The sequence below is a fragment of the Oikopleura dioica genome, chromosome 2 (assembly GCF_907165135.1).
Source record: "Oikopleura dioica chromosome 2, OKI2018_I68_1.0, whole genome shotgun sequence".
Classification (NCBI taxonomy): domain Eukaryota; kingdom Metazoa; phylum Chordata; class Appendicularia; order Copelata; family Oikopleuridae; genus Oikopleura; species Oikopleura dioica.
The window spans coordinates 2,078,288-2,096,757 of record NC_137292.1 but is presented as its reverse complement, the minus strand read 5'-3'; the positions used below and the strand labels follow the sequence as shown (position 1 = coordinate 2,096,757).

General features: G+C 38.7%; 2 protein-coding genes across 2 annotated transcripts; both read left to right on the top strand.

Moving 5' to 3' along the window:
• Positions 1-872: 872 nt before the first annotated feature.
• LOC145697571 (5-hydroxyisourate hydrolase-like) lies at positions 873-2,050 on the top strand. Its single transcript, XM_081774792.1, has 3 exons — positions 873-981; positions 1,661-1,756; positions 1,804-2,050. The coding sequence occupies exons 1-3, from the start codon at positions 902-904 to the stop codon at positions 2,048-2,050; spliced, it is 423 nt and encodes a 140-aa protein (XP_081630918.1). The 5' UTR covers positions 873-901.
• An 8,249-nt stretch (positions 2,051-10,299) lies between these two features.
• Positions 10,300-13,396, top strand: LOC145697570 (uncharacterized). Its single transcript, XM_081774791.1, has 3 exons — positions 10,300-11,130; positions 11,173-11,376; positions 13,125-13,396. Exons 1-3 carry the CDS (start codon positions 10,683-10,685, stop codon positions 13,394-13,396), a joined length of 924 nt encoding a protein of 307 aa, XP_081630917.1. The 5' UTR covers positions 10,300-10,682.
• Positions 13,397-18,470: the final 5,074 nt, after the last annotated feature.

The following is an 18,470-nucleotide window of genomic DNA, read 5'->3' as shown; positions in this document are numbered from 1 at the left end:
GGAGATCTGGCGTCTGAAAAATGAAATTTGGAGAATGGTTGGGTCCCTTAACGAGGTGAAAATAATCATGTCTATTTTTTTCTTAATATCAGTTCTGCTACTTCGGCTCGGCATTGAACATCGACGGCTTCATCTTTATCATCTCCGGTTATAAATCGGCTTCCAATGGCGTGTACCCAGTGGAAAGAATTACAACAACCAGCGACGAAATAATCGATGTACAAGTAATCGGCGAACACGATTTTTTTGCCAAAACACCTGTCATTTTTCAAGCTCTTCCTGACTTCTGCGTCTAAAAATTTTTGTGATTCCAATGCTAATATTTTCGGTTAAAAAATTTGTTGCTCTCTTAAGGAGGGAGGGGGAATCGACGAGAAACGGGATTTTTTGGAACAAAATTCCGAGAAAACCTGATTTTCTGGAAAAATTAGGACTTTTCGGGTGAAATAAATAGGGTTGAAAAAATCTATCGGCGAAAAAAGGAAATATTTTGACCAGAAAAAATGGTCGAAAACTTGTCTCAAAATGGACCCCAAATGGCCATTTTTTAGTTATCTTTTTTTTCGGACCCTTTTGGTGAAGAAGTGCACGAATTTTCTGCGAAGACTCGCGAAACTCTTTTCCGATAGATTCTTTATACCCTTCTTATTCCAACCGAGAAGTCAAAATGTAATTGTACAATCGGATTTTTCCGACAATTTGTTCTGAAAATTCTTATTCTCGTCGATCTCCCCCTTAAGTGGGAGATTCCCGTAAGTAAAACGGAGTATTGCCATAAAAAATGTCTCTTCCGCTTCTTTATAATGGAACTTAAAGAATGTTTGCACGCTTTTGTGTTTGTGAGAATTAAAGCTTCCGAAAGAACGATGTGATTCAAAAACACTCGTAAAGAGATCCGAAAATGAGGGTTTTTGCGATGCTTTTCGCTATTTTTTGGAAAGTAGACGCGACTGGGATCACTACTCATGTTCTCGATTTAAGGGATCCCTTCCCGATTTCCCGAGTCTTTATGACGGGTGTCTATGCGGCATTTTTAAAATCCCCGTGCTCTGAGGATCATTTTGATATATTATATGGCCCCCTAACGAGCATCTTTACCCAAAATATTGACCCTCGAAAATCGAAAAAATGCATGAAATTTGTACTTAACGTTAAAATCGCAATTTTTTATCGACTTTTCGATGTCATCGAAAAAAGCCGTACAAGAGGTCTTTCGAACGCTTACAGTGCACTGAGTAAGAATCTGATCACCGCATTTGGATTTTTGACCATATATCTGCGCCAGAGAGCAACTGAAGGCCAGAAAAGGGCCAAAATAGCATCAAAATTTTTCTTAAGAAAAAAATTTTCTGACTTGACCAAACGATTTCTCTGAACAAGAGATTATAGATGAGGGATCAACAAAGAAAATAAAAATTGATTTAGGGCTCTTTAAATGAGCAAAAAAACTAGTTCGACTTTTAAAAAGGCCAAAATGGTGTTATCTATGTATTCAGCCCGCTTTTCGAGGTGTTTCCCCTTATGAAAATTTTTTTCTGTGCTAGAGTTTGTTCACTGAGAAACGGGCTTCAAAATGAGCCATATACCATTTAAAAAGCTAAGCCCAGAAAAAATAAGTTCGACGTCAAAGTTTGCGAAATCTAGGAGGGGATCCCTTAAGCACTGGCCGCCCCGGCTCTGGAATGAAAATCGATGTTTTCTTCCAAACTGATCAAGGAGAGGGTGTCGCTTCGAACTGGACTCCTCTCCGTACTCTGTAAGATTGCCGGAAAATTATTTTCACGCTGAAAATTATGCTTTCAGGAGAACCAATTCAGATGGTCGAACTGACACAGCAGTCCTCGGCGACGAAGAAATCCGCAAAATCAACGCCAACGCGGATGTCTTCTACAAACTCGTTTTCTTCACCGACGAGTACTACTCTGGAAGGGAAGTTTTTTACCGTCGACCAGAAATGGTCTTCCGAATCAAAAAAGAGCAAATTGAAGAGCATTTTCATGTGCCAATTCTCTGTACTCCCTTTTCCTACTCTACTTACAGGGGCTCCTGAACAATATAATAATTTCTCAAAAAATTTTTCAAAAAGATTTGTTCGGTATTTTATATTTGCAGATTTGACTCAAACTTAAGAATCAAATAAACGGAAAATCATGATTGAAAAGGTTCAACAGAAAAAAATGCAATTTATAAGAAAGAAAGAGCCTGAATGATGCCTTCGCCACGTTTTGCAGCAGAAATGAAATCTTCTTTCGAAAGCATGCCGTTACCGTCCTTAATTGGATATTCTTAACTGAGAACAAGTAAATTCGTCTTGCCTTGTCCATAAGGTCGTAAATCATCGCCACCCTTTTGTAAACATCCTCCTGTGGATTTTTGTCCCCTGCCATTGTTATCATCGCCCTGACAATTTGCTTCATTTTTTCACGATTGATGGTTCCCGTGTTGTCAACATCGTATACTTGAAACGCCTAAGACAACATCTAAAGTACCCCCAAAACTCGAACTCGTCTCTTACCCATTCGAGCTTCTCGTCCATCGTTCCTTTAGAAGTGATCGAGAGAGCACTAATTCATTTTTTTAGAAATTATGAAACTGAGTCTACGTGTCCTTTTTGACAAGTCTTCTCGAAAAAACGGAGACTTCTAAAAGAAACCAGACCTGAGAAATTCTTCAAAATCGATCGTTCCGTCGCCGTTTATATCAAAAACCTAAAAAATAAAAAAGCTATAAGATAGAAGCGGCGAATGGGTCTTTCCTTGAATATAATATTTGCAAAGTCGCAAGCATCTCCCTTCTCGAAGAAGCTTGCGTAGATGTCGATAAAATCTTCTCTGCTTAATTCTCCGGCGGGGCAATCCTAAAAAATATCTCTACCCCAATTAAAAGACCTATATCGATGTGCCTGCATAAAACCCTTGTGCCAGAGAAGAATCTCAGCTTTCGAAAAATGGGTTTTTGCTTCGAGTTTCTCTATCTCCGTGTTTGGTAACGTCGAGTTGCAGCTGCCCATGTGGAATAAAAATATGTGGCGGAGAAAGCCAATTACAAAAATGAGTCGAAAAGCTGCGGTGTCATTTTTATAAAGCTAAATTATTACAGCCCAAAGAGACGACGCCACTGATAAAATTTGATCTCTCAAGCTCTCAAAAATAGACTTCGGATAATTGTACCGTATACTATAAAATAGAGGGACCATCGATCTGGCTCGATATTCGTGTTTGAAATCTTTGAAAGTCGGACGAGCAGGGTTACTTTTTTGGTACCACAAACCAACTATAGTCGTATAAGCTAATAAGACATTTAAAATTTTCTAAAAGACAAAGGGTATCAGCCCAAAATCGATGTTTGAAAAGTTAATGCTTTTTTTCGTTTAAAATTAAGATTATATTTTTCTTGTCTTTTTCTGTCCAGCGAACAGAGCAATCCGCGGCCGGTTCCGATCAACGAGACTCATTGTTTTTGTTTTATTACCAGAAGCTAAGATAGGTTTAGAATGCCTTATAAAATAGACGCGAAAAAATAGACGCGAAAAAATGACGATAAAAGCGACCAAATAAACCTAAATAACGCATTCGAAAAATAGACAATCGAAAAATTAAGTTCAACAGAAAATACCCACATTTTCGGTTAACGATTCTGTCGCTCAAGATCTTCTCGGCAAGTCGGTTAAGCCTTAATTTGAAATCACGCTGAGTTCGCGAAATGAAGATTTTTCTATTTTTTGCTCTGGCCATGTCATCTCCGTACGAAAGGGTAAGAATTGAGAGATTGATGCCTTGTGTAGCAAATTATGTTTCATTTGCATTTCTTCAAATCTTGAGTTATTTTTGGGAAAAAACGCTCTCCAAATAGATAATTTTAAAATGATTTGAAGAAAAAAAATAAGATTTCTAATGATAAATTGAAGTCTCACGCGATACATGACTGCGGAAAATTGACAAGAAGACGATGCCCGTCCTACGATCGTCGCTCCGAAGAGAATAGAGGTAATCAATAGGTAGTCTGAAACTCTAACGACTCCTTACCAATATTTAAGAGTTACCAAATCGAGAATGTGCTCACTATTTTTGCAGCTGGGGATACTGCACATGCTTTCGCTGGCTTCCTGTAAATACTTCTGACTAAAAAGTCCGAAACAAAAAAGAGTGTTTTTGCATATTTATTCAATGAAAAGGAAAAAGGGTCTAAAATAATATGTCTTAATTTGATTATTTACGCAAAAATTATATTTGAATAAATTCAAGCTCATTTTGATTATTTGCGCCAATTTGAGCATCGTTTCTCGGCTCAATAATCATTGTCTTCGTGTTGTCAGTTTCCTTTTCTTTCTTCTTAATGAATTTCTTTGTGTCAAAGAAAAGATAAATGACGACGAAGATGCAAATCCCTGACGCGCCGGCCATTCCATACGAAACTGAACTTTTGAGCTTTTTAAGAATAAGAGAAAAATACTTTTTTCGAAATCAAAGTGTTCCGCGCTTGACTGTCCGCTTAGTATCAGCTTGTAAAGAGGGTCGTTGACAAGACTGACAAAAATCATCGGAGTCGTCAATATAGCGTACAGAAATTGAACCATCGGAGTCGGAAAGTAGGAAAACAGGAGCTAAATTAACTTGTTCAAAACTATCGAATATTTGAATAACTAACGAGCCATGGAGTCGAATAATGAATTGGCACAATCAGAAGAGAAAAGAAAATTAGAACCAAAGCAAGACTGTTTTCGGGATCCTGGATTATCCCGAAAAACGAAGACAATCAGTCAAAATTTTTCGAAAATCCCTAGCCATAGGAGTCTGGTGCAGTCGCCTGATGAGTCATGATTATCGAGGAAGCAATTGTGACAATTATGACAAAAGACATTTGAATCAGCAGCGCTTGAAGCTGAAAGTTAATTAGCGTCTCGTTTTTCTTCATTATTTAACCTTGGTTCGAAGTTCTCCGTAATGATAGTCACTTGGATATCGCCGGGCGAAAAATTTGATCAGAAATGCAGGGAAAAATGGAATTACGGCGAGGAAGAAATACGTGTACCCATTGATGTCGATAAGGAATGTTATTGATTTTTCGATTTCCTGAAGACATTCGTTTTCCGTAAATCTGTCACTGAAATCAGCACAGTCAAGTGATCTATATGCGTGTTGAATCCATGAAGTCATCCAACCTGAATCATCTCATCATTCAAAATCTAAAATGCATTACGCTTGCCTTTGATTGTATTTATTCTAAAAGTAATGATAGTATAGTAAACACCATAGATCGGAAACACTAGGTTTTTCATAAGAGGCAAGTGATCCTTTATGGGCGGTCGTTTTTCAGTAGATGCTCCCTCAATCGCCTCGATTTCGCTCTCCTTTCTTTTACAAAAAAGCTGCATCGCGATTGAAGTTTTCATCATGTCGAATGGCGGCTCTTTTATACCTGCGGGCTTATCCAGATCGTCTTGTGTTTTTGGAATCTTTATGTGGCGTATAAGTGCAAATATTGAGGAGGTATGATCTTGATTTAAAGCCTTTCCGGAACAGAAGGGATAAAAAAATAGGTTCTCACATGAATCACTGACGAGGCGATAAAAAGTATCAAAAAATAGGAGTTGAGAGGCAATCCAACTTCGTGGAGTTTTTTCGCCACCAGCATCGACGTTGCAGACGAGTTAATTAATCCTGGGATCATGACGATCAACGGCGTAGTGATGGACTTGTAAACTGGAGCGACGAAACTGTTGAGCATGATGTATGAAATCGAGGGAAAGGCGACGAAAGTAACCCCGATAAGAAGCAAATAAGCGCTTGATTGGTAGAACGACATCAGTAGAAGGCCTGTGGAGGTGAGGGAGCCTGCAATCACTCTAAAATTTGGCTGATCAATTTTGGTCGAGGTCACGTGGGGCCGATAATTTGACTGATTTCAATACCTAACTTGCGATTCGCAATGCAATAATAACCACTGACCTTGTCCAATGACTTCCAATGAGCGACTGCAAGCTTCCAAAGAAAATCGGTCCCGAGCACGAGAAAATTGTTCCGATCGTCCACATCGTCCCAATCATTTCGCTCGCTTGTGAGCAGTAAACGCCAGCGTCGAATTCAGCTAAAGAACAGTATTCTTTCATGAACACTTTTTCTCCCGTAAAAATTCGTTGGATGAACGGAATCCCATAAAAAATATTCGCAAACGTCATCATTTCTATGACTCCTAAGAAGCAGGGATTTAAAATTCAAAAAGTCAGCGCAGCTCTATGACAAAATACTGGAACTAATGTTTTTCGCCAAAATTTTTTCCAAGGCTTACCATGAAAAAATTAAGGCGATCTTTGTGACATACCTGTATCCAAGGTCATCGATTTACGTGATTTTAGGAGGTGGTGGTCGAGAATTATAAAATGATTTTTTATTATCGGCTTAAACTAACAGTGATTCGATAAAATAAGATATTTTTTCTCTTGAAAAATCCATTTGTAGTGTCAAAATCACGTTGCAAGCACATTGGCTTCAGACAGAGGCCAAGAATGACCAAAAGTCCGAAAAGATCTACAAAAAAAAAAGGTAAAAACGCGATTTCAGGTCGACTTTGACGCTCGATTTAGTCATTATTCCCTTAAAATCTATTTCTCAAACAAATCCGCCAACACAATTTCAACCCTTTTTCATTTATAAAGATTAAGATGAGAAATTTTTTTTTTTTTGAAAAGAATAGAGTTTTTAGGCTGAAATCCTTATTTACGACCACCACCCCCTTAAGGCGACACAGGCCGTCAAAAATTCCTTATTTTGCATTCTTACGAAAATTGGATAAGCGTGGACAAAAAAATAAGATCACCTATCTAAGCTTCACCCTTATGAGCATGTACTTATTATGGGAAGAAAATTATTTTCTTGTTTTGCTCAGTATGAAATATCGAGACGATGCTTTTTGATCTTAGATCCCTGCTAAAAAAAGGGAAATGTAATTTCCTATCATCTTTGGACCGCGACTTTTGACTGCTGTTTAAATCTCGGTTTTTTGCTGAAGTATGCTGAAAATGACGGAGCTTTCAAGGCTTTTATAAATCTCATATTTGGTGATAGGAAGGGAGAATAATCGGCGAATAAGGGAAGGAAGTTAAAATTTGAGCACCCTTTTAGAACGCTTTTATGGCAGAAGTTTTCGTCTTCCGTTGCTATGATGCTGAATGAAGCAGGGACAAATTGTAATGCTATTTTGAAATGGAAATTTTAGACTGACCTAGATTCGACTGACCAAGGCGTGTCTATTTTTTCCATTGATAAAAGACTTCCTCTCTGAACTCATTTTTTAAAGATTTCACAATAATGAACTTAGAGGAAGTCTTTTCGGAAAGAAAAGGCATCCAGGAAGTCTGCTTTTTTGACTTAAAAGCGTCAAACATCCTTAATGTCTATTTTCTCGAACGCCTTGATGCTGAAAATTCGTTCAAATCTTACCATATTTCGAAAATGTCTATTTTTTTCGAAAAAAAAATTTCGGTCTGTGCATGTTAACTCTGTATCAGTGCATTTATTTTTCAATAAGTATAATTAAACAACTATAAAAAATAATTTGTATTTGTCTTCAGCCAATTTTGGTTTTTAGGAGGCGTGTTGCAGGAGAAAGTTTCGTCTACCATTCCTTTGATGCTGAATGAAGCAGGGACAAATGGATATGCTATTTTGAAATGGAAGTTTTAGACTGACCTAGATTCGACTGACCAAGGCGTGTCTATTTTTTTCCTTTGATAAAAGACTTCCTCTCTGAACTCATTTTTAAAAGATTCCACAATAATGAACTGAGAGGAAGTCTTTTCGAAAAGAAAAGGCATCAAGGAAGTCTGTTTTTGACTTAAAAGCGTCGAACATCCTAAAAGTCTATTTTCTCGAACGCCTTTATGAAGAAAATCCGTTCAAATCTTACCATGTTTCGTCAGTGTCTATTTTTACGAAAACAATAAAATTTCGGTCTGTGGATGTTAACTCTGTATCTGTGCATCTATCTTTCAATAAGTGCAATTATACAACTAACAATAATCATTTTTGTTTTTCTACAGCCAATTTGGGTTTTATGGAGACGTGGGGCAGTTTTCGGAAAATTGACCCTTTTCAAACAGCCCTCAGGCTCAGTAGAGTAAGAATTTTTTAGAAACTCCTCTTCTACTTATAGATTGGACCATAAGGGGTCCCCAACGATTTTTCGATTTTGCCAATTAGGTTTTTTCCTCTTCAGATCTGAATTCCTCATGCAAAAAGCTGCAAAAAAGGTCACTAGCTTTTTTTTTTATTTTTGTACAAAAAAGTGACTGAAATCGATCTTAAAGTGACCAATTTTGCTGCATCTTCATCAAAATTAAAAGATCGACCCCTTTTACAGTTGTCTAAGGGTCGCACATGGCACATTTTTAGAAAGGCTATGTGCTCAATTTTCTGTTTATTCCCGAAAATATGGGTTAGGCAATTAACGTCGTTGACATTTCCAAAATCGTTCTTTTATTTAATCGTACATAATCATTTTTTGAAAATAATGAAAACTGAGAGACGCGTCACTAGTTTAGTGTTAGAACTTTAAAGAAGTCACTAGATCTAGGTTTTATCAACTTGTTAGTGAAAAAATTTCTGAAAAATATAAGTCTATGTATAGGTGTAACGGTAGAAAAATCAGCTCATCCTTATCTCTTTCTAAGGCTCTGGTTTTTTCTTTATTATGAATCGCCAGGTTCAAGCGATCATTTTGATGGTAAAATCTAGCGCTCGGAAGAGGGTGATTACTCCATCCTATTGGTCCGTCCTAAAATCAAAATGATCGCTGGAACCTGGCGATTCATAATAAAGAAAAACAGAGGCTTAGAAAGAGATAAGGATGAGCCGATTTTTCTGTGTGGGATGACTAAGTTCGTGGGGACTAGGTTCGTGAGACTAGGTTCGTGGGAGGCTGGCTGGAAAACGTGGTTCGTGGGACTAGGTTCGTGAGTTTTTGATTTTATATGTATATTTTTATTTATAATGATTAAGTGTTATTTATATGTATATATTTATTTATATATATTTATATATATGTATTGTAATTATATGATCATATAATATAATATTGCTATCTAAATATTGGTTCGGGGGTTTTTGATTGGTTAGAATTTTTATTCTATAAGGAAAAAATATGTGCGACTAGGTTCGTGGGACTAGGTTCGTGAGTTTTTAATGGGTAATTATTTTTATTCTATAAGGAGAAATTATGTGCGACTAGGTTCGTGGGACTAGGTTCGTGGGTTTTGAAATTTTTATAAGGAAAAGTGGGGTGCGACTAGGTTCGTGAGACTAGGTTCGTGGGTTTTGAAATTTTTTATAAGGAAAAGGGAGGTGCGACTAGGTTCGTGGGACTAGGTTCGTGGCTTTCAAAAATTTTTATAAGGAAAATGGGGTACGACTAGGTTCGTGGGTTTAGGTTCGTGGGTTTCTATTCTAAGGCAACCATTGTTATTCAGCGCTAACATAGAAATTCAGTTAAAGAGCCTAGCGGCTTATTTTGGGGGTGGGGGTGGGAAAGTCATTTTTTACCATTCAACTTTACCCAATTTTACAACCCACGAACCTAGTCCCACGAACCTAGTCCCACGAACCTAGTCTCACGAACCTAGTCTTCACGAACCTAGTCTTCACGAACCTAGTCCCACGAACCTAGTCCCACTAACCTAGTCTTCACGAACCTAGTCTTCACGAACCTAGTCCCACGAACCTAGTCGCACCCCCTTTTCCTTATAAAAAATTTCAAAACCCACGAACCTAGTCTCACGAACCTAGTCGCACCCTCCTTTTCCTTATAAAAAATTTCAAAACTCACGAACCTAGTCCCACGAACCTAGTCGCACTCAATTGTTCCTTATAAAAAAATTTCAAAACCCACGAACCTAGTCCCACGAACCTAGTCGCACTCAATTGTTCCTTATAAAAAATTTATAATTTTTATAATACTTATAATACTTATAGAAAAATCTCTAATTTCAAAACCCACGAACCTAGCACCCCTACGAACCTAGTCCCACGAACCTAGTCGCACCACATTGTTCCTTATAGAAAGGAAACCATACCCCATCTTGCATACTTTGGCATAACCACCTACGAACCTAGTCCCACGAACCTAGTCCCCACGAACTTAGTCATCAATCCCATTTTTCTACCGTTACACCTATCTATGTAGGCGTGAACGCCGGTCGAAAATGGCCATTTTCGGAAAAATCGTTAGGGACCCCCTAAAATTAAAGTTGAAAATTTTTCATAAGAAATAATAACAGTGGCATGCGCTGGTTCCGCCCTTGGAAAAAATCTCGCAAGCATTCACACAAACGTCAATTTTTAATCATTTTTTTCACTATCGATCTTTATCGATGAAAAAAAACATAGGAACCTTGTTGTTCTTGACCAAGCACATCTTAAAAACCTTTGAAATCCGGATATTTGCCAAACCCAAGAGTATTTTTTTTTGATAATTTAAGAACTCTAGCCGATAAATACCTCTTTAGGACTTATACTACACAAAATAAGGAACCCAAAATAATTTCGAATGATAAAGAATAGACTTCTTTTTAATTAAAAACTCTGAGAGAAAAGTGCTTTCATAAAAAAGTAGACTTCCTTTTTAAGTCTGCGCCACCGGAAAATAAGCTTTTATAAGCAAGTGAATTGATTTCAAATTCCGCGAACACAATGATTCTTATATTTTTGCTGCCCTTGTTTCAGGCAGAAATTATTTGCGAATACGATGAGCCATGTCTCAGGGCTTGCACTGACTCCGTTTGCGAGTATTTTTGGAACATCGAGCACCGATATAGTCAGACTTGGCGGACGAGCGACTTCGGCGAAAAAAGGAGCTACCCGAAAGGAGCGATGAGGGATTTTCCGCTTTCATGGAATTCGACGAAAAAAAATTTCGACATTTTCCAAGAAGGCATTAATGTAGGTATCAACGACGTCATCGACGAGAATGGACGCGCCAAAAACCCTCTTGACGAGCTTGAAAAGCTCTTACTCTTAGACGGCCAGCAAATGCGCAAAGTGATCACCATCAACGGGCAAGTTCCCGGGCCGAACATCGTCGTCAACAAAGGGGCACTTGTCAAGATCACTGTGAAAAGCACCTTGCATGAAGAGTCATGTAAGTCTTTTGACAGTCTCCACTATCTAACTTTTCCCGCAGTTTCTCTTCACTGGCACGGTTTGCATCAATACGACAACTATTGGAACGATGGCGCCGCAATGTTTTCACAATGCCCTGTCGACGCTTTCAACTCGTTCACATATGTGATGAAAGCGGAAAATGCGGGAACACATTGGTATCACTCGCATTACATCATTCAACGTGCGGATGGCCTTCATGGAGCTTTCATAATCTTAGATAAGGGTTCTTTACTAAATAAGCAATCGCTTAGATTGCCGTTATGGTCATGAAATAACCTTTTCTTTGTTTTGTGAGATAAAATTTATTTATGGGAACTTTATCAGAAAACATGGAATTCCCCCTTAAAGTCAATGTCGCCACCACTTGACCTTTCGATTCATAAAATGATCAATTCTTAAAAGAAAAGAACGCGTGGGGCCTAAAAGCAACTCAAGCGCGCCCGCTCTCTCGAAAAAGAGGAGACGATAGACTCTCTTATACAGTTATTTTCCTCTTTTGTGGACATTTTTTATCCCATTGTTTCATAAAAATGTCCACAAAAATGGGCAAGAGTCTTCAAAAAATGTCCAGCCGTAGAGCCTTAAAATTTTTTCTTCGATAAATTTTTCTTCGAAAAATGGAAAATTATATCATCAAAACGACTTTGTTCTGCCTTTTTTACCATTTTTAGTCAATAACACGGTCAAGGCCATTAATTTTTTATAAAAGACATCCTTATTTTTTGAAAAATACACCCTGTTAATTCCTCATAAATTTTCTTAGCTGGACAAATGTCCACAAAAGTGGAACATTATCCTTGCAAAAGTGTCCCACGAAAACCCCTTAAAATCAAGAAAATGTCCATAAAAATGGGATCAACAAAAGAGGAAAATACTGTATATAGACTCTGATATTTCCGATAAAATGACATCATGGCACGTGATCGAAGTCCCAAAAACAGGATTTTCGGCCTAGCTCTAGAATTTTTCCCCAAGACTCACGCCTGACAGAAACATATCATTCTAATCAGGAAAAAACGGGAATCATTTTTAGGTGCATTTCGTAGGAGAGAATTGACATCGCCTTTTTCTGGCGAGCCCTACGATAGAGCTACTGCCTTGGCTTGAGCGCACAATTTTTAAAGCTTTGACGCGCCGAGTCGGCCTGATTGAAATGTCTCTTAAATCGTTTTTTCGGAATAAGATAAAATTTCATCATCAATTTTGTAGATAGGGGTCGACAGAACGTATTTATCAAAAACTCAACCGTTGCAGCGGAAAAATTCGAAAAATCGTGATAATTAATTTTGTAATCGCTCTGGAGAGAAATATTAACCCTAACCCAATAACGCGTGATTGAAATAATACGATAACAAGAGCGGAAACACTTTTAATGTACCCGGGCCATCTAGAACAGTCTTTGAGATAATGGTCAAAACTCTCGTGAGCAAGTGAGCGCGAACAGAGGGCCCTGGATTTGTAACATGAGTGAGCGAGCGCGAGCAGACCCTTTAGATTTTTTCGTGAGCGAGCGAGCGCGAGCGCAGATACCGGAAATTCCGGAATTTTTCTATGAGTGAGCTCGCCCTCACCATTTATTCAAACACTGATCTAGAACAATTTTCGTCAAAAAAGGAAAAACCTGCTTGTTTTCTTGGTATAAAAGACGGATTTTTTGTCGGAATTTTGAAAAATGATCGTTGTAGAACGCTTGAGAACTCTTTCTCGTGAGTAAAAACGCGACACTCAATCAGGCTATAATTTGCTAGCCTTCGTGCAACCTCTTAATGGTAACCGTATGATAGTAATGATTTAGGTAGGACAAGTCCTTTTTTTCCATTTATTTTTCATTGCTTCGGAGCTTCGGTAAAAACGAGCAGAAAAAGATAAAGATTTCTTTTTCTATTTCTGTAGTTGAATAAGAGTGTCACAATGCTAAATCTTTCTTATATGTATGTTTATTAAATTTAATTTACTTTTTTGCTTAAAGAGTAACCGCCGCAGAAAATCTGCTGAATATTGTGCGCAGATGGCAGTGGACGTACCATGCGATTCACCTTCATGGTTACGAATTTGTCGTCACTGATATCGGCTTCGGACGGGCGAATCAGACGACTGGATTCATCGAAGGTCTTCATCCGGCAATTTCTTGCAAGGACGATCAAATAAAGTGCAATCGCGCTGAATTCGACGAGGAAATCTTCACTTCGCAGCGCTCAAATCGCGACGACCACATTCTCAAAAACACTGTCTTGGTTCCTTAGATTGCCGTTATGGTCATGAAATAACCTTTTCTTTGTTTTGTGAGATAAAATTTATTTATGGGAACTTTATCAGAAAACATGGAATTCCCCCTTAAAGTCAATGTCGCCACCACTTGACCTTTCGATTCATAAAATGATCAATTCTTAAAAGAAAAGAACGCGTGGGGCCTAAAAGCAACTCAAGCGCGCCCGCTCTCTCGAAAAGAGGAGACGATAGACTCTCTTATACAGTTATTTTCCTCTTTTGTGGACATTTTTTATCCCATTGTTTCATAAAAATGTCCACAAAAATGGGCAAGAGTCTTCAAAAAATGTCCAGCCGTAGAGCCTTAAAATTTTTCTTCGATAAATTTTTCTTCGAAAAATGGAAAATTATATCATCAAAACGACTTTGTTCTGCCTTTTTACCATTTTTAGTCAATAACACGGTCAAGGCCATTAATTTTTTATAAAAGACATCCTTATTTTTTGAAAAATACACCCTGTTAATTCCTCATAAATTTTCTTAGCTGGACAAATGTCCACAAAAGTGGAACATTATCCTTGCAAAAGTGTCCCACGAAAACCCCTTAAAATCAAGAAAATGTCCATAAAAATGGGATCAACAAAAGAGGAAAATACTGTATATAGACTCTGATATTTCCGATAAAATGACATCATGGCACGTGATCGAAGTCCCAAAAACAGGATTTTCGGCCTAGCTCTAGAATTTTTCCCCAAGACTCACGCCTGACAGAAACATATCATTCTAATCAGGAAAAAACGGGAATCATTTTTAGGTGCATTTCGTAGGAGAGAATTGACATCGCCTTTTTTCTGGCGAGCCCTACGATAGAGCTACTGCCTTGGCTTGAGCGCACAATTTTTAAAGCTTTGACGCGCCGAGTCGGCCTGATTGAAATGTCTCTTAAATCGTTTTTTTTTTTCGGAATAAGATAAAATTTCATCATCAATTTTGTAGATAGGGGTCGACAGAACGTATTTATCAAAAAAAACTCAACCGTTGCAGCGGAAAAAATTCGAAAAATCGTGATAATTAATTTTGTAATCGCTCTGGAGAGAAATATTAACCCTAACCCAATAACGCGTGATTGAAATAATACGATAACAAGAGCGGAAACACTTTTAATGTACCCGGGCCATCTAGAACAGTCTTTGAGATAATGGTCAAAACTCTCGTGAGCAAGTGAGCGCGAACAGAGGGCCCTGGATTTGTAACATGAGTGAGCGAGCGCGAGCAGACCCTTTAGATTTTTTCGTGAGCGAGCGAGCGCGAGCGCAGATACCGGAAATTCCGGAATTTTTCTATGAGTGAGCTCGCCCTCACCATTTATTCAAACACTGATCTAGAACAATTTTCGTCAAAAAAGGAAAAACCTGCTTGTTTTCTTGGTATAAAAGACGGATTTTTTGTCGGAATTTTGAAAAATGATCGTTGTAGAACGCTTGAGAACTCTTTCTCGTGAGTAAAAACGCGACACTCAATCAGGCTATAATTTGCTAGCCTTCGTGCAACCTCTTAATGGTAACCGTATGATAGTAATGAACCCTGAGTTCTAGATGAGGAGGATAAAAAGGATAAAGTGAGCTGGATGCCACTCGTTTTGACCGATTGGTGGAATTCTGACTCGACTTATCTTGCTGGAACTGATCCCTACAGATACGGAAACACAAACGGAAAGCGGATGACCGGTGCGGGAACGAAGCATTGCCGGACCGAGGATAAGCCTTTCTTGACAGGAGTGAAGATGAGCTCGCTCTGTGTCGACTCGATACTCGCGAACGGAAGGGGTCAATATCGACGGCTTCCGTCCGAAAAAGAAACTGGGTTCGAGTTCAGCGTCTTGGAGGAGTATCTGGTCTCACAAACTAGCAACAGGGTTCAGCTCAAAACAATTCATGCTGGATTCGAACACCCGATATTGATTCGGCCCACGGACGATCGAAAATTAATCATTAATGCTGCAGATGGGAGAAGAATTCTGCCTCGAGAAGGCGACGGAATTTTCATGGGTGTGGGCGAAACTCTGAACATAGAAGTTGATTTTCCGCTTGAGGAACAAAGACTGGAGTTGCTCGCTGAAATTATCTTTGAAGGGGTCGGCAAAAAAGCGAGACATTATGAAAATCCTTTTGTAAAGATTACTTTTGTTCGAGATTCAGCGATCTATGGCTCTAAAATTGAAAATCGACTGATCGCCGCATTTCCAGAGTCTGAGGCTCGTTACCCTTCCATCTTCGCTGCCGACAATGAAGTTGAAGACAAAATTCTCCTTAATTGCCCAGCGAAGAAGGTCGGAAAGATAACTTGCGTGACAGTGGTTGACTTCAAACGAGACCCGGAGTATGAGTCTCTTCTCGAGAAAACGCCTCCTTCTATAAATGAAGAGCCCGATCGGGTGATTGATCTCAACATGAATTTCGCAGTCGGGGCGGCAATCAACGGAATCGAATTCAAATATCCAGAAATGCCGTTTTTTGACGGGCCGAACAGCGCCGGAATCACAATATGCTCGGAAAAGGCGCTCAAAACTGGAGGACACTGTACTCAAATTTTGGAAGTGGAGAAGGGAGAGCTTATCGAATTTAGGTAGGACAAGTCCTTTTTTCCATTTATTTTTCATTGCTTCGGAGCTTCGGTAAAAACGAGCAGAAAAAGATAAAGATTTCTTTTTCTATTTCTGTAGTTGAATAAGAGTGTCACAATGCTAAATCTTTCTTATATGTATGTTTATTAAATTTAATTTACTTTTTTGCTTAAAGAGTAACCGCCGCAGAAAATCTGCTGAATATTGTGCGCAGATGGCAGTGGACGTACCATGCGATTCACCTTCATGGTTACGAATTTGTCGTCACTGATATCGGCTTCGGACGGGCGAATCAGACGACTGGATTCATCGAAGGTCTTCATCCGGCAATTTCTTGCAAGGACGATCAAATAAAGTGCAATCGCGCTGAATTCGACGAGGAAATCTTCACTTCGCAGCGCTCAAATCGCGACGACCACATTCTCAAAAACACTGTCTTGGTTCCTGCAATGGGTTTTGTTACCTTCCGGTAAGAGGATTTTCAATCAGGTTAAGAATTAATTTTATTGTTATAGAATTCGCGCTGACAATCCTGGAATCTGGCCTTTTCACTGCCACCAGCTCTTCCACAACTACGAGGGAATGGCAGTCGCCCTTTTCGTCAAGGATAGGGACGAAAACAAGCCGTTTTCGTACTTGCCAAAAAACATGCCCCGCTGTCATCATTATCACCCGAAAAACATCGCAATCGACGAAGAGCCTATCCGGCAAAATAGTTCCTCTGGAATAACTGCGTCAACTTTATTTCTCTTCATTTTCCTTATTTTGTAATTTTTTAAGCGAAATGTTACTTCGAATACAAAAAACGCGGTCAAAAAATTCATCTTTTTTTTTTGCAAAAATGATGGGGACATTCGGATAATTGGGGACATTTGGGGACATTCGGGGTCATTGGGGTGATTTGGGACATTCGTAGACACAATTTTTCTATACTTAGCAATGTAGTGACTTCAAAAACACATGTTTTCATCGGAAGAGTGAGCACAACTCTTTCAAAAGTAGCTCTTCAATCCGAATTATTTTCTTTCCACCAAAAAATGGACAAGAAGAAGAAAATTTATGTTTTCGTTGCCATTTTGCTTTGGTTTGATTTGATAGCTTTTTAAGAGAAAATAAGAGCCTTTCTAGTGCTGGAATTGCTAGCTGGCCTCTTATCCTGGTTTTTTTTGGAAAATCAGTAAGTCCTAGAATTTCGTGTCGGCATGATTATATCTATTAAAGATGCCCCTAAAGACGACCGTAAAGATTTATCAGATAAAGCAGAAGAAGGGTACGAGGAGCCCCACTTCAGGCCAATGCCATTGAGTGACAGTCAAGCAAAGCTTTTTGACGACTATTACAAGAATTTAGAAAGAAACTCATCTAGTCTCAAATTATCATTTTTCTAAAGCATACGACGGGGCGAAATCTTTCTGTGAGGATCGAAATACAACCTTGCTCCAGAAAAAGACAAGTCATATCATGCCCATTCCAGAGCTGGGCTCGGCAACCTGTTAAGAAACCTGAGTCTATGTCCTGAATAAATTTCAGCAGTATTTCTCAGGTTGCAAAGCCCTGTCACAGAATTTGTTAGAATCGCAACTTACAAATATTGGATCTATGCAGAATACACACCAGAGTTTGAGTTTATTGAAATCAACGAAGACATTCGGAAATCAATTCAACCCGATCTCGATATAGCAAAACTTACAAAAGATCATATTTTCCTTTGCAGAGAGTGCAATCAAGAGCTCTTTGATGAAAAATTGCCAACTGATTGCTTGAAAAATAGTGCTAGTGGTACTCCGGAAGGAAGAGAAGTTGAATATATCTGGGCTGATAAAGTTTTCGACGGCGGTAAAGTCGTGATTCATATTGAAAAGAAAGTGAAATGCGATTTGTTAAAGGTATTCTTGGTTCTAAAGCGTGAGCTCAACAATATCTAAAGATAGAAATCTAGTTGAATGCGTCATTTCTGGAATATCATCAATTACGGAAGACAATCTTCCGGATATCATGGAAGGTTCCAAGAAAGGCGCTCGATTCTTATCTGTAGGAGCTTTTGAATTTCATATAAATGAGATGCCTTCTCAGTGGAAACGAACAGCAAAAAGAACATCCTTCAGTCCTCTAATTCTCACTGCTTATCTTGCAGGTACAATTATAGCGGCAAGAAACTAAGTTTTTACTTATTCTAAGATGGTGGTATGCTGTCACCTGGGAACCAGGTTCCCAGATTAGAATTATTTACCAATCTGGGAACCTGGTTCCAAGATTCGATTTTATTTCTAATCTGGGAACTTAAGTTCCAAGATTGGAAAAATTTTCGAATCTGGGACCCAAGTTCCCAGGTGACAACGACGGCCAGTGAAGTGAATCTTGGAACCTTTTCTTTTCAAAAAAATGACATTTTTCCCGTTTTGACAATGTCAAACCTGAGATTTACTGTAAGACAGGCGCGGAGCGCACTCCCGCTCATTGACTGTAAAGTTAGTAACGTTAATATT

Coding starts and splice junctions, on each gene's coding strand:
- LOC145697571 (XM_081774792.1), top strand. CDS start 902: ATGAGGGTTTTTGCGATGCTTTTCGCTATTTTTTGGAAAGTAGACGCG. Junction 982..1,660: donor ACTCATGTTCTCGATTTAAG/GGATCCCTTCCC, acceptor GGATCCCTTAAG/CACTGGCCGCCCCGGCTCTG. Junction 1,757..1,803: donor TGGACTCCTCTCCGTACTCT/GTAAGATTGCCG, acceptor TTATGCTTTCAG/GAGAACCAATTCAGATGGTC.
- LOC145697570 (XM_081774791.1), top strand. CDS start 10,683: ATGATTCTTATATTTTTGCTGCCCTTGTTTCAGGCAGAAATTATTTGC. Junction 11,131..11,172: donor CACCTTGCATGAAGAGTCAT/GTAAGTCTTTTG, acceptor CTTTTCCCGCAG/TTTCTCTTCACTGGCACGGT. Junction 11,377..13,124: donor TTTCATAATCTTAGATAAGG/GTTCTTTACTAA, acceptor TTGCTTAAAGAG/TAACCGCCGCAGAAAATCTG.